We start from the raw sequence: 17,354 nt of genomic DNA, 5'->3' as shown, positions 1-17,354 counted from the left end.
TGCAAAAAAGGCAGCTGAAAACAGGAAGTAAAGAGGCGAACACCATCATGAAATTGCTTACTGGCGAAAAAAGGAGACAAATTGTTGGAGTGAAGGACAAGCATACATGCTGAAAACAGAAGAAGGATGGAAAGATGGATTGAGTATTTCTTCGAGATATTGAACAATTTTAAGCTCCGATAAATTCAATTACAGAAAATGATTAATAGAGGACATAGATAACTGCTCTTTCTAAAGATGAAATTCTTCAAAACCATGTTTCAGTTTTAGACACATTTAATATCCCAGTCAATGGGTCGAAATGAATATGAGTTACCGTACCTATACTGGATTCCTAAACTACATAAAACCCCTTACAAACAAAGATCTTTGCTCCTTACAAAAATATTAACAGCTGTAAAGGAGAATGCGACTACATATGCCAGAAGTGGTGTTAATCAAATGTGGATTCTAAAAAAATCTAAAGAACTTTTAGTAAACTTGAAATCGCAAAACTTTTCCCAAATCAATAACATTAAAACCTATGACTTTTGAACATTATACACGACCATTCCTCACGATAAATTAAAGACTAGACTTTTTGACATCATATACAGTTGTTTCTTCAACAAAAAGGGAAAAAGGAAATATTCATATCTAGTGATCAGTCATCCAAAAACTTACTTTGTTAAACACCACTCTGATTCCACACACACGTACTCTGAAGTTAAAATAAAAAATATATGCTAGAGTTCCTCACTGACAATATCTTCGTGGTCTTTGGTGATCAGGTCTTCCAACAGTCTGTTGGAATTCCCATGGGCACGGATTATGCTCCTTTGTTAGCTGACCTGTTTCTATATTCATATGAAGCAGAATTTATTCAAAAACATCTTCGTGAGAAGAAAAAATCTCTTGCTGTGGCCTTCAATTCGACATTTAGATATATCGACGACGTTTTGTCTATTAAGAATAATAACTTTCATTCATATGTCGATTCGATATATCTCTGTGAGCTCGAAATAAAAGACACCACAGTCGTCCACTTCTGCTTCATACTTAGATATTTTATTGAAAGTAGTCATTAACGGCAAACTGACAACTCAACTGTATGACAGACGGGGTGATTTCAGCTTCTCCATCGTCAACTTCCCATATTTAAGTAGCAATATTCCATTATCACCTGCATATGGTGTTTATATATCTCAACTGATTCGATATGCAAGAGCTTGTTCTGCGTATAGTCAGTTATTAAATCGAGGTAAGCTACTGACAAACAAGTTGATGGTACAGGGGTTTCAACAGTCTCGATTGAAGTAAGCATTTCGCAAATTCTATGGTCGTTATTACGATCTAGTTCGTCAATACAACATATCATTTGGTCAAATGCTGTCTGACGCGTTTCATACCGATTGTTAGGCCGTTCTTGGCACACTGATTTTGACTACAGATAGCTCCGTTTGTCTGATCGGGATGTGGGGCTCGCGGCGGGTGTGGCCAGTCGATGGGGGGGGGGGTGTTCCTTACCCCTCCTAGACACCTGATGATCCCACCTCTGGTGTGTTCAGGGGTCCGTATTTGCCCAACTATTTATTCTGTATTGCTTATAGGAGTTATGAGATTGATCACTGTTCGTTACCTTCACCTTTCCTACAAGAAGATGAATTTTAGTGGAAGAGAAAACAGCACTGAAAACATCGAGGTATGGAAATGCGGCTAACTTAGATCCGAACTACTGAAATCGATTATAGATTAAAGTATCTAAACTAATAGGATTATACAACAAAATATGGGGAGCAGATATGGAAACAGGGATTCTTTGTAAAAAAAAAAAAATATTCAAGAAGGGAGTTTAAGGGATAACAACAACTGGTGTGGAATGACCTTCATACAGACAGAGGTATAAACATTGCAGTCATCAGTGTTCTGTAGAATCAACCGAATTAAGACAGGAAATTCAGAGCAGGCAAGATTGAGACCAGGAACTAGAACATAACAAATAAAACATTTCATAGCAGGCGAAAGAATGGATAAAAAGATGAAAATAACTCCTATAAGCAATACAGAATAGAGAGTTGGGCAAACACGAACCCCTGGATATACCAGAAGTGGGATCAGGTGCCTAGGAGGAGTAAGGACCCCCTGTCAACCGGTTACACTCGCCGTGAGTCCTATATCCTGATCAGGCAAACTGAGTTATCCGTAGTCAAAATCAGTGTGCCAAGAACGGCCTAACAATCGGTAGGAAACACGTCAGACAGCGTTTGACCCAATGATAGGTGTATTGACGAACTAGATCGTTATAACGACCATAGAATTTGCGAAAACCTTACTTCAGTCGAGACTGTTGAAACCCCGCTAAAGTCTGAAAACGCAAACTATTAGTATGCAGGATATTTTCATTTTCACTATATCATTTATTTTGGGAGCACTTTCAACAAATATAAAGAAATTTGAACGCAATGCTAAACCCGGTACGATAACATGTCATGCTCAAGTAGCAAGCCGAAAAAAAAAAAAAACGCACAAACAATGCATCTTCAGCTTCATGATCTCAAAGTGCCTGGATATTGATTGAATGGAAACATTGTACTGTTGGCATGGACAGGTTGAAGTTCTGTCGGATCTATGATCCGAACATGTATGTCGTCAACAGCACCATCACAACAGTGAACCTGGCAATAGCATAAAATTCCTTCTGAATGGCGAGCTTTTCCTCAGTGGTGGATGTCCACTTGATGATGCGTGGTGATACATCTGTCATCGCCGGGGAAACATATTTAACGCTCCTTGAGACACTTGTGAAAACAAGTGTATCGCCTATTCTTTTCATGTTATCCCCTGTGACATAATTACGGAGAGCAAATTTGTTTCATCGAAATTATGATTAGAATGTCTATAAACTCTTTTCCTTGTGTTGTCTGCCAAAGTTTAATTAAACCACTGATAAATTCCTTACCCATCTCTGAAAATTGGTTAGGTAACAGGGGATAGTTTCACATTATAGGCCCGGTTGTCTTAAAAATGTAAATGCACCATACTTGAAGTGAGATTACATATGTAAAATAATGTTAGGATACATTTCAAGTGCAGCGGAATGTTTAATGAAAAGTTGATATGCAATATGTACATGTATTCCTAGCATATATAGACGGGTGCAAATACGAAACTAAGACACGTGATCCGATTGTAAAGAAATTCAGGTAAAAATCTACATAGTCCTGCAAAAGGTCTGTAGCTGAGAGGGAAGGTTGATGGCCCCAAATAAAAGGTAGATTTTTAAGAAGGCAGACGGAGTTCTTGATTGTTCATAGTGTCTAAATCCCAATGCATGGTACCCTGATGGGGTTTGGGTGGTGCGGATTTAGCCCATATGAGAGAAAATCAAAGCGAGAAAGGGGCACCTGCTCAGAGCATGTTTTGTGCATCAGCACCAGTATGTATGGATTACTTGTAATTTGGGGTCATATTTTATTAAATACAAATATTGACATAAAAGGGAAATATTATTTTTCATTAGTCTGTCATATTCTGACTTAGATGTATACTCTCTACCAACATGTTTCAGAACAACAAAAGACTGCCACATTGATCAATATTTAAAGGGAAAAGCAGCCCCAATTTTATTTACATGATAAATGATAGGATTAATTATATGATAATGATTTGTCATACTATTCTGTTGATATACGGCCTAGATAAGTTCCAGTACTAATATGAAAACGTTAAAAATTTAAATCCATGCTATATATAGAGGCTGCCATAATGTGGAACTCTTTTATATTAAAGGGAAAGGCAACCCAAAATATTTTTACATGATAAATGATAGGATTAATCATATGATAAAGATTTGTTATACAATTCTGTGGATATATGGCCTAGATATGCTTCAATACTAATTTGAAAACGTCAAAAATTGAAATTCCCGCGATCTATAGAGACTGCCATGATGTGTAACTCTTTTGTATTCAAGACCACAAAAATCAATAATTTTGACGTCACACCGTCTGTTCCGGTTTTGATGAGATTCTAAGATCATCCACAGGTGTTTGGGTTCAGCCCCCCCCCCCCTCCTCCTCTAAAAACCAAAAACAACCCTCACTGGTTATTATAACAGAACTTATAATAACCAGTGGCCTAGGGTATTTTTTTTTTAAAAAGGGCTTATTTTTGGACTTTATGGGTATGCAAGACGTTGTTGACATGCATTAGAAATATTTTCAACAAAAAATTAATTAAATCAACTCATGTAGCTTATTCGGAAAGGGGGGCTGAACTCAAGCATCTGCGAGATCATCAAAGATGTGCATGTGGTAGATCTTACGAATAAATAGGTTGATGCCTTCCTGGCAAGCAGTTGATAAGGCCAAAATAAAAAATGTTTGTTTCCGATCGCCCGACCGACCCTAAATATATTCACCGACCCTAATTTTTTTTTTTCAATTTTCCGATTTCAATTTATCAATGTACGAACTACATGTATTACCCGAAATCATTTTGGTACGAGTTAACAATACCGATGACAACAATGGCGGCGCTTTTAGAAGCTGCTTTGGTGTCGGCAATAAGGTTACATAAATGCCAGCATCAGAACCCCATAAATATTATGACAACTGTCTTGCACAAATCGATATTAAGCGACCTATTCAAGGTGCGCCACCCACAGAACCGGAAGGTGGGCAGTGTCCGTGCGGACGTGAAGTGAGGGCTCGCACCAAACGAAACCCCGTTCGTAGTCGAACGTTTTTATTTTTTATCTCGCATTTGATCCAGTCGCAGTTCCTGCGACATATCAAGAAAATTCACTCTTTTCAACCTTATGCGCCCGTGCACTGATAACTTGTATAGAATGTTCAAAGCCACGAGTCATTCAAAAACGAAAATAACTTAACGCCTAAACTATCCTTCATACAATGTTTATATATTACTTGTAGTATGTCAACGCATGTAAGTAATTATAAAGTACTATTCGGTGGAAGAATAGGACTTCCACTAGAATATACATGTACAAAATCACTCGAACCAAGTGCAAGGGTAGTATTTAGCCTTATAAACATTGTATGAAGTATACACAATGCAATGCTTTTTGTCAAATGTATTGTGTATGTGGTTGAATCGGTCCTACTAAACAGAGTACGTTAGAGAACTTTAGAATACGCTGGTAAAATTTCATGATTTAATGCAATCTAACTGCTGTTCGTAGGTGTTCTTACTTCAGTTTAACCTAATAAATATATATCTGGAATATATTGTGTTTGTTTTCATTATTTTAGGAATTATTTTGAATTACAGTTTACCGTTTGATCCCGATCAAATTTAACTACATATTTACATAAAGTACCAGCACATTACATTTAATTGTCCAAGATTATGCCTTTATCTTATTTTTAAAGTATTAAGTCTTTTTTAGTCCACTGAACAGTGAATTCCATGAAAATAAGTCATTCAGTGGTATTTAGATTTACATAAAAATGACATGATTACATCTATGAAGATGAGTTCTTTGATGATTGTCGCTTTTGTTTTAAGTCAACACAGAATGTGGGTTTTTTTTAAAGGCCAGCAATTATTCAATTGATTTGAATCAATAGTTGGCCAGTGGACAAAGAAACAAAATCAAAGATCATGAATTCCGAATAACTATCAATCATATGTAAAATTAATTACTGAGGTAGGCCTAATATTTCAGGCACATTGCTCCAAACAAAATAGTAATAATCGGGATCGGGATGCCATAAATCTTCAATAAATTGAATGTTTTCTGGTCAAAATATCGTTAAGAAACAAATACTTTTGATAAATTTTGCAATATTATTTTATAATCATATTTATTTAAGTGGTATACATACAAATAAACGATTAAATTTGCATTCAATTATGAAACTAGCGTACTCTGTTTAGTAGTACCCATGGTTGAATATTGTGTTTTGGGTAGAAGTAGCTGACACATTGATTTCAAACAAATGAAAATGTTTATGAATAAATACATGTAGGAAAATGTGCACAACTATTTAGCATAATCTGTACCACCTTTAAAAATGTGTACGGTTTCTGCTCCATATATGATGTCTGACAATTTTAATATGCTGAGACATTTATTGTAAATGTATATGTATTTTAAAAAAATAAATAAATAAATAAACTACCTACCGACCCTTTTTTAAAATCGGAGGCGACCTGAAACAAACATATTATTTTTTGGCCTAACACTAATGCGAAGGGGAGATGTGGAAAAGGGTTATTTTTCGAAATTCCCGACTCAACCAAGTCATTTGAAAAGAAAAGACTACGTAACTGTGGATCCATCATTTGCGTAATGACAAGTTGAGGTTCGAGACATTTGTATGAAGAACGTGTACCGTCTGTATGGTCGGCGACTCGACTAAACGTCTTCTTTTCTCAATTTCTTCTTGCGAAAGAACGGGCTCAAATCTATACGGCTCCAAACCTAACTGTTCGTGACTTGTCATGTTTACAGTGCTGCTGATGAAATAAACCGGAATAGACGGTGTGACATCATAAATTAAACTCCAATGGCCACTTTCTTAGCGGCGGGTAATTTAAAATACATGATAGATTAATATTGATTTATTTGTTAAGCAAGGATTTTTGTAGTTAAAGACTGTCAATTACGATATCATTAAGTGATACTTTATTCATACTTTATTCATAAAAGCAACTACACTGTATGTGGTTAGGGTTGCCTTTCCCTTAAAGTACTAAAATATCATGTGGTTGACCCATTCGTTACATTAAAAAGAACAAACAGTCAGTGCATCCTTTGACCTTGATGACGTTCCATAAATGGTAATGATCATGCAGACTGGTGGTACTAAAAACCGGATTGAACTAGTTTGCAACAAACATGTATTCATTGTCTATGATGAAAGCAATGTTAATTTCAAAAGAAATATAAGAGAAAAGATTCAGTGAATGTAAATATGAGAGGTGAAGATAAAGAATACAAAATATAGAGTTGGGCAAACACTGGATATAGCAGAGGTGAGTCAAGTACCTAGGGGGAGTAAACATTCCCTGTCAAACGTTCACACCCGCCTTGCGCCCTATATCTTGATCAGGTAAACGGAGTAATCCGTAGACAAATCAGCGTGCCAAGAACGGCCTAACAATTGGTGCGAAACACGTCAGACAGCATTCGACCCAATGATATGTTGTATTGGCAAACTAGATCGTTACATAACGACCATAGAATATCACTAGTTATCTTGAGTGGTGACCAGTGAGACGTTTTAGCGTTAGGGAGATTGTGGCGAGGGCGGGTGAAAGACGAAAAGTGCAGGTTTGTGTTATTACTCGCATGAAAGCCATGTACACATTCTATAAGTGAGACGTTCACCTCGAAGAAGCAGATGTGTGAAATGTACAAGACAGCGTACTGATGGTTTACTTTTATGCTACATGTTGTAATACGTGTATAACATTTCGTGTTTTGAGATGTCAACCTCTGTATAATATATCGTGTGTTGTATACATTTACACCAAAACTTTGTTTTCAATCATTTTATTGAAGAACTGAAACCGTGCTGAATATATCAAAATTATTAATTTAAAACATATATAATACACATGCCCTGATGATTTGTTATTTAAAAATTGATACCATTTCTGAAACTTGAACTTATCCAAAAAATGTGATTTTGCATGATTCTTAAGCGGATTTTGGATTCTATCTCTGATACCTATAATGGTTGTGTGTAATCTGTAGATGTATAAGGTTTTCAGGTGCTGTGACTGAACTATATTTGACTAATGAATGACTAAGTAAAATCTTAGACATGGTTAATCTCAAGTAATCATATGTTCTACGATAATGAAACATCCAAGAAAGCTGAATTTTTCGAGCAGGTTTGATATTTAGAAGAAACTATGTTTTCTACTATGATGAAATTTGCGCGCACACTGTATCTTATAATTCTTATGACAAAAATCCGTAGGGATATGATTCTTTTTGGGTCCTATTAGGACCCACTTTATCAAGCTCCATCCGATACCTAAATACCTTTACTACCTCCTAAAATGCAAGAGTTCTAATGAAAAGAAAGTATGAGGGACGGACGTAACACAATACAACTTTCGTTAGATAGGACGAGCATAAAAAAGAATGTTTGTGTACAATGTTATACAGGAAAAAGATAAGCTAACAAGTGGTTATTATATGGGCGAGTGGCTATAACTGTAGTTGATTTGGTCTCCGTGCACCTGAGTCAATATTTGCATTCAAAGTGTTTTCACTAAGAGCAGTCTGAATACCTCTTTTGACTCTCCAGCGATCAGATACTAGATATTACTTAAGACATTTTTATTATGTAATCCAGTTATCATACGCTATTCAATAGCTTAAAATATTTTAGTTTAAGTACAATCCAATGAGCTACTTGTAAGAGTCTAATAAATTAGGGGAAATAGTGGAAATTAGTTTCAACTTATTGGACAGTGCTAGGTTATTCCGAAAACCTATTGGACGGTGACTGGTAAACTGTACACAAGAGAAACAGATTTATAGCAATGTATAAGTTTTTAATTATCAGAATCACAAATCACATTTAATTTCCTTGATCACAATATTTTCACATCAGAAGACATACATGTAGTTGTATATTTTCATTTCCCTGTGTACTTTCCCACACTTTCATAAGCTAGAACCTTTCAAAGAGATTAAGAGAATCCCTTCATGCTTTCTTGATTTCCGTAAAACATTGCATTTTAGATCAAAAGTTGGCTTAACAGCATTCTCACCCTCTACCCTCTATATCCAGAGTTAGGTTTTTGAACTTTCATCATCATTCTTTGAGAAATGATCTCTCTCCATCAGAGGAAGACATGTTGATATGGATATGTTGTGAAAATAAATGAATATGAAATTGATATAACACAAGTTCTTAACACAATGGAGATTATGTTTAAATTAGGTAAGTAGGATGTAAACCTAACGGGCCTCGATCAGTTCTTTCTCTCACAGAACGGGCAATTTGGGACTTAAATTCGTCACACACACACACACACACACACACACACACACACACACACACACACTAGTACACTTTGTATAAAACAGGTGTGCAATAGTGTGGTATACAGAAATAGTTCATTTGAACTTATTTCATTCTGTACTTTGTGGTCAACCACTGGGTAGAATATATATATGTCTTACGGCGTGGCTGTTTTTAAAAGGCTAAGCAAAAATTATTGGTATTAGAATCTATATCCATAACAGGACAAAACTATCCCGAAGTTAGCACTCAACGTTTGAGGACATCCTAACTTTAGACATTTGATCCGCCTGTCCATTGAGCGCGGAAAACATGACGGAATTGATGTAAACCGTGAATTGTGACGTCGTATTCAGCATCGATGTTTAGCAAATTCACAAACATCTACAGGAGGCATGGTACAATTGCGTTAATCGAGAAGTGATTATATATGATTTAGAAAATAAGATTTACATGCTTTTACGGATTCTATGTAACATCTCAGAACGACGTGAACTTGGGTACACGAGATTCAAAATGGAGAAATACACGCTCACGCGCTTATATTCGAATCGCCGCCATTTGGATCAAAATCTTCAAGTTCCAGGCATAGTTAAATTTTTCATTAGTTTTCTATATTTTCCTTTTAAACACACACACGTATTACCTATAGGCAAATATCCGCTCTCATGGCCCTTCTTCGGGCCGTGAAAAGTCTTCGTCCTCTATAATACCTTTGGTTGACCACAACTTACAGATTGAAATGAAGTATTTCTGTAGACTACGCTTCCGGACACGTGTTATACATTGCCATTATACAGTCTCAGACTTGTATTTTCCTGTGATTTATCACCTAGATGAACACTGAGAGTTCGTTTGTTAAACAGTATTGGACTGTTTCTGTTTTTATGCGAAAAATGAGCATCGTTTTCACTTAAAGTCCTCTCTCTTCCGAGAAACTTTTTCTCGAGTAAGATTTTGGCAACGTTATCATTGCTAATATTTACGCTTCTCTTTCCCGATTGATGACTGTATATTGAGTCACGGTCTGCACGGCTAAATGGGTCAATGATTAAAGAGAGAGATCCAGAAAAGAATGCCGATCCCGAGAGGAATCTTGCGCTGTTGAGACTCACTATAGACGCTGCTGTTGAGAATTCGATTTCGCTTCTCCAAAGTGAAGACATCAGTACTAACATAGCTGACATGAAAAATAGTCCACCTGAAAAATCACAGAATCTTAACCTTATTAAATACGATATCAACAAAACTATGACTACAGTCGTAATTGTAAAATTCAATATTGACAGCTTACCTGATTGATAAAATGCGAAAGAATAATTGTTCATCACATCAACCAACAACCCTGGATAAAAAGAGGCATTGAAACATGCGTGTATAACAAGTATCATGAAATTAAGCTTTTAGTTTCAAAGAAATATTAAAGAGGCATACTACACATTGAAATGGATGCATGATGTGTGCATGGATACTGGAAAGTAATGCAAATATCGTGCACACGTAAGGTTACTTCCAGTACATGTGCGTGGACACATATGTTGGGTAGCGAGTCTTCCAGACGTGGGAATTGTCACTTAAACATTATTTGAGTTATGTACTGTTCACAAGGACATGGTTTTATGTAAATTTGGCATGAAAGAGAATTATGACATGAAAATTTATACAGCCAGGCTATATTAAATTGGGAAGGGGTCCTATACCAGTTTTATCAATCATATATGGACATACAATAAAAAGAAACCTTTTTGTAAATAGATACATCAACATATAGAACTGCTCTTAAAACTGGCTTAAACAATTGAAATGTCAGTCACATTCAGTGCATTAATGATATTTTAAACAAATCAGAGCCAATACCGTAACACGAGATTGTCTTTGCTTTTCGTTTTCTCATTTTTTAAAGATTGGAAATCTTATAAAATTGTTAAGTTGTACGTAAATTAGATTAACACCAAAGTACCCCTTGCGAAAACAGCATTTGAACCAATGGAAATGTACAGTTTCACGTGTATTTTCCACCAATCAATATTGAGAAGAAATACATAGTTCAGGGACAGAAATAAATTTCAATTATAAATACATGTACTGTCAAGGAATACGGCAAAATAAGTCGTAATTATCTAACTTACATATGTTTCAAATATCCATAGCTTTTAGATACGAATGCAGCGCAAATTAAACTCTTGAATGTGAAAATATATTTTATTTATCAGTTAAAGAAAATAAATATTCCATGCATATACCTGTGATGGGAGGTCCAATAATGGATCCAATACCGGCAACGAAATATATATAGCCCACTGCCAACGGTAATTGTTGAAGTCCGACCAATTCCAAACACAGCGGATTAGTTAAAACGACGAGACCCCCACTGTATATACCATATAGAAGAGCAAACAAACATTGACCGCTAAACCACGCTGCATACATTGGAAAGGTTATTGTCAGAACACCAAGAATACCCAGAAATCCAAAATCTAACAGCAAGGGGTCAATGCCATTCGGCCCTAGTGTTAGACCAGCTAAAAATCGATTCACGGTGCTCCCAATGCCAACCATTGTCCACAGGAATGCAGCTTCTTGTTTTGTCGTCCCCATTAAGTACGCATAATTGCTCAGATTAACACTAATGATGGAATATGCAGCATTCCAAAGAAACCCGCTTATTGCTATTAAAATAAATGTCTTGTTGCGAAAAAGTTCGCAGTTGATATGACATCTGCCATTTTGTGTACCTTCTTTATTTCCTGCCAACTTGCCTCTACGTAAATTTATCTTCTGCTTCCTTTCCAACTGTGACGGTCTCATTAGAGAACCTAAAAATACACACTGCAATCCAAGTGCTCCCAGGAGTAGAAAGGTGCCGTGCAGACCAAAGGTATCCAGTAGGAACTGCGTCAGAGGTCCGCTAGTAAACATACCAAAACCAGCACCCATCACCGTGAATCCTACCGCCATGCCACGGTATTTTTCAAATGAATATCCTATCACAATAATTGGTGCCAAACATATGAAACCCATACCAGACCCTGGAAATATTGAAAATTATTTCTAAATTTTACTGCAAACAATCTTAAATGCAAATTACATGTAGTCATTCATTAAGCAATGAAATAACTAGTAGTGATCCATATTTTGTTTTTCAGTTCACCTGACCTGAAAGATCGAGGGGGCTTTTCTGATAAAATTTTGTCCTTAACCTTCGTCGGTTTACCTGCCTCTGAGTCTGTCGTCTGATGCCTGTTTTATATAAACTTTCCTAATTTTCGACTTGTATTGAGAGCAATTTTAATCAAAATTGGCACAAAGTACGTTTGGATGAAGAGCAAACGAAGGGTTACGACCCCTTCCAAGAGGAAATTGCTAACAAATAGCAAAAACAGAAAATGGTAGCGTGTTTACATCAATTCAAGGAAAACCAGTGGATTAGCAATACAAAAAACCGGAATGAAAATATTTTTTTCATATCCTGAAGAATGAAGCTATTGCAAACCATCATACCTTGAGCTAGAGAATGGTCATATACATGTATAATCATTCTCATGAAAAGGTTAGGGTAACGAACAGTGGTCAATCTTATAACTCCTATAAGGAATACAAAATTAAAAGTTGGGGAAGCACGGACCCTTGACTTGCCAGAAGTGGGATTAGGTGTTTAGGAGGAGTTAGCATCCCCAGTCGACCGGTCACACCCACCGTGAGCCCTATAATCTCCATCAGGTAAACGGAGTAATCCGCAGTCAAATCCAGTGTGTAAAGAACGGCTAAACAATTGTTATGTGTTGCAAGCTCAAGTTTTTTCACATCATGACTTTGATTATTGGCGGGACCATAATAAATTTTTTATAGGAATATATGGTAAAATTCTTTAACAATCTTCTCAAACTAACAAGGGTACAATTTGTCAAATGAATATTCATGTATCTTTAGATGATGTATGGATTCAAATTTAGTCAAACCATTATCAGAAGGACCAGGACAGGGCTGCGGTATTAGGCTGTACAGGACAGGGCTGTGGTAGGCTGTACAAGACAGGGATGTGGTAGGCTGTAGAAGACAGGGATGTGGTAGGCTGTACAGGACAGGGCTGTGGTAGGCTGTACAGGACAGGGCTGTGGTAGGCTCTACAGGAGAGGGATGCGGTAGGCTGTATCGGACAGGGCTGCGGTAGGCTGTACAGGACAGGGCTGCGGTACTAGGCTGTACAGGAGAGGGCTGTGGTAGGCTGTATAGGACAGGGATGAGGTAGGCTGTACAAGACAGGGATGTGGTAGGCTGTACAAGACAGGGATGTGGTAGGCTGTACAGGACAGGGCCGTGGTAGGCTGTATAGGACAAGGCTGTGGTAGGCTCTACAGGAGAGGGATGCGGTAGGCTGTATAGGACAGGGCTGTGGTAGGCTGTACAAGACAGGGATGCGGTAGGCAGTACAAAACAGGGATGTGGTAGGCTGTACAGGACAGAGCTGTGGTAGGCTGTATAAGAGGGATGTGGTAGGCTGTACAGGACAGGGCTGTGGTAGGCTGTACAAGACAGGGATGCGGTAGGCTGTACAGGACAGGGCTGTGGTAGGCTCTACAGGAGAGGGATGCGGTAGGCTGTATAGGACAGGGCTGTGGTAGGCTGTACATGATAGGGCTGCGGTAGGCTGTACAGGGCAGGGCTGCGGTAGGCTGTACAAGACAGGGATGTGGTAGGCTGTATAGGACAGGGCTGCGGTAGGCTGTATAGGAGAGGGATGTGGTAGGCTGTACAGGAGAGGGCTGCGGTAGGCTGTACAGGACAGGGCTGTGGTAGGCTGTACAGGACAGGGATGCGGTAGGCTGTACAGGAAAGGGCTGAGGTAGGCTGTATAGGACAGGGCTGTGGTAGGCTGTACAAGACAGGGATGTGGTAGGCTGTACAGGACTGGGATGTAGTAGGTTGTACAGGACAGGGCTGTGGTAGGCTGTACAAGACAGGGATGTGGTAGGCTGTACAGGAGAGGGCTGTGGTAAGCTGTACAGGAGAGGGCTGTGGTAGGCTGTACAGGAGAGGGCTGTGGTAGGCTGTACAGGACAGGGCTGTGGTAGGCTGTACAGGACAGGGATGCGGTAGGCTGTACAGGAAAGGGCTGAGGTAGGCTGTATAGGACAGGGCTGTGGTAGGCTGTACAAGACAGGGATGTGGTAGGCTGTACAGGACTGGGATGTAGTAGGTTGTACAGGACAGGGCTGTGGTAGGCTGTACAGGAGAGGGCTGTGGTAGGCTGTACAGGACAGGGCTGTGGTAGGCTGTACAGGACAGGGCCGCGGTAGGCTGTATAATTTTATATAAGAATATACAGGGTTTTCTTTAAACTCTTAAGAACATTTTTTTAATTGATAGGTAAGCGTTGTGTGTAATGTTGGTGTCAGTTTGTTGAAATCATGACTCGAGAGCTTTTGTGGACCACAGGATCAGTTTTTAATAAGAAATTGTAGCTAAATTATTATATAATATGCTCGTGATCCACAATGACACACTTTATCAAATCAACGTGCAAGGAATTATCAGACAATCCTCCCCCAGGGTCAGCGAGGAGATGTGGAAATTTAAAGTTTTACATGGTACGATGCAACTTCGAAATGAGCGATGTAGCCCATGGGCCTCTTGTTGTATCTATTAACATTTTTATCTGAAAATGGGAAACACAAAATACTCTCAGAGTATTTGATAGTTTCGCCAACAAGACTTTGGAAAATTATTCTAAACCAAATTACCATATAACTACATGTATCATATCTTAAAATATCAATTAATATCCATAACGCATAAAAAAATGAGTGTCACTGTATTATCAGCAGGGGTATTCAGTCACCATTAAAACCGCTATTTTACTCTACTGAGATTGGGTGTACCTTTAAAGCTATTTAATTAATCTACAGTAGGGCCGCTAGCTGTGTCTGAATTTGCCACTGCGAATAAGATTAATCAATCAATAAGCAAGTGTATTTGCCAATACACCGTACGCATCAATGAATTGTACGTTGTAGATATAATATGCTATTAGTAAAGGTCGTATTAGATCACTAGTGATACATATCTAAATTCATTTCATTCAGCAGTAAAACAACACGTGTATCTGATTTGACTCTATCTTCAGAAAATATCCGTACCTGCTATAACACTGTAGGTCAAGAGAAGAAGCGAGAGTTTTTTCACGAAGAAACTCAAGGTAAACCCCGTAAATACCAGAAGACCTCCGAGTATTACGCCAACACGACAGCTCCATTTGTTGACTACATAGCTTACCACTGGCCCTGCAATCAAAATTCATGTATCGTACTGACGCCTCCATTACATAACGACACAGCCGGCTGTGGGTTCAGTAATCAAGCTGCACATTTTCTACTATGACATCGAACAAGTGTGTCAACAATCTAATATTTAAACGAAAATTCATGAATTATGATGAATTGAAATAAATCGTTTAGCAATTGAAGAACTTTTTTTCTATTGCATTAAAACGATGTGGAAGGAATTTAAATTTATTTAGTATTTCTAAAAGACACGTAAGTGTTGGAATCAATTATTACAAATGATCTAACGAAGACCGAATTTTCTGCATGGATTTCCTTACCAAACCTTTTAATTATTCATGATTGTATATCATGTCACAGAAATTTTTACATATGTCTGTACTACAATAAACAAAGCATATGACTATTATTTTGTCACCATCATAATAAGGTCTATAATATTTTTAATGTTGGCTAAATTTACCTCCTGAATGCAAGATTTTAAAGGCATACATACCGATAAGTGAAAGTAAACTAATGAACACAGAACCCGTGAGAGACGTGAAAGCCGCGTCCATCTGGAATTTCTCCAGCAAAGCAACGTGCAGGACGCCTGTCGCATATGTAAGGTTTGCTGTAAAAAACATAGATCCGAAGGAAGCACAGAGTACCACAAAGGCCCATCCACGATCGACGTCGGAGAAAAGGTTTCTTTCATGCATCGGGTATGAATCCGATTCCTGGTCGATTTGCTGTTTATCGTTACGCCGTAATACAGGAGACTCCAACTGTCCATTATCGGCCATTTTTACTTCCCCTGTCCTGTCCGAAATCTAATGTGTAAAGAAGGCTTTCCTTTATCTTACATTGCTACTCCAGTTAAATATTTGTGTGACACAATTTGCACGCTTAATCTTTTTTAGTAAGAAAGAGGTCCTCCACTCAAGAAGCCACTGTCATATGTTTTGTTTGTACTGCATGACATGCAAGTCATTGTTATTCATGCAGTAAGGTGCTATCTAAATACTTCACATCGCCTGATTATATGTGACTCATTCATCACACGCTAACAAGCAGTTTCAACTTGACTGAAATATATCCAAATATTAGTAATGCTCATTGGACTAAAATCCATGTAAGTCATTAGTAGGTGACCTTATTTTGCACTAATTAAAATTCAGATATAGCATGTTGATTTGCCATGTTGGTTATAGATCCAAAATGACAATATCAATAATATTTGTTGGGTAGATTATAAATTGCAATTATGGAAAAGTCTAGTGAAAAAAATGACGATTCAGCTAAATTGCAGTTCATAGAAGAACGAGTATTCATTCATTAATGTATCACAACAAATAAGACTTCGAAATAGAGTTGAACAAGCCTGATCTCCCCAAAATCCGTTTAAATTTTCCCCCACAGCTTATGTGTTTTTGTACATTAAAGTATTAAGTGGAAAATGTAGAGTGTGAAATCTTACCATTTATTCATGTTGACCAGTAGAGGTGTTCATATGACGCCAGATATGATCAGAATTCGTTGCATGATTTCCAACCACCCAACTGCACAAAGAACATCACCAAACCTTTGTTAAAACAGCAAACAACCAGTATATTGATTTTCTGAATGCCCTGGAATAATTGTCGGGATCGGGCTTCTTTTCATCATTAATGGGGTTTTTAAGATTTATATTTCACACTCGATAATATCAATGCCGGAATTTGTAACGTTATCGTTTATATATTCTAAATCGTTTCAATAGATCGTCGTCCTGATCACGGTGTCAATTTGATCTGTTTTCTCCAAATCTTTAGGTGTTTAGGTTATTCTATTGTTATTCAGAAGTCTTCAAACTTTTCAGTATGAAACTGAGAACGATAAAATTCAAGTCTACCGAAAAAATGAGGAATTTTGATTCATACACCATTTCAACTATTCAATAACATGCATAAAACTATTCGTATAATGACAGAAAAAGACGCTCGCACACATAGATACCTACATGCATATGTTCATCCTCAGATATCCTCAGTCAGACATTGTATTTATTCTACACATATGATCTTACTGTTTTTAGGAGGTGTTTTACATATCATGATCTACT

At 37.6% G+C, this 17,354-nt stretch overlaps 1 protein-coding gene across 1 annotated transcript in view; it reads right to left on the bottom strand.

Annotated features, from left to right (window-relative positions):
* Nucleotides 1–17,354, bottom strand: part of LOC125660282 (uncharacterized) — a 53,682-nt gene that overhangs the window by 20,240 nt on the left and 16,088 nt on the right. The window contains exons 7-11 of the mRNA XM_048892105.2: nt 15,768–16,083; nt 15,128–15,271; nt 11,234–12,019; nt 10,278–10,335; nt 6,358–6,372 (exon numbers count right to left, since the gene is read on the bottom strand). Of these exons, the coding sequence (XP_048748062.2) occupies nt 6,358–6,372; nt 10,278–10,335; nt 11,234–12,019; nt 15,128–15,271; nt 15,768–16,083 (1,319 nt within the window). The remainder of the gene's footprint in view (nt 1–6,357; nt 6,373–10,277; nt 10,336–11,233; nt 12,020–15,127; nt 15,272–15,767; nt 16,084–17,354) is intronic.

The sequence above is a fragment of the Ostrea edulis genome, chromosome 9, assembly GCF_947568905.1.
Source record: "Ostrea edulis chromosome 9, xbOstEdul1.1, whole genome shotgun sequence".
NCBI lineage: Eukaryota > Metazoa > Mollusca > Bivalvia > Ostreida > Ostreidae > Ostrea > Ostrea edulis.
This window is presented reverse-complemented; position numbering and strand designations above follow the sequence as displayed.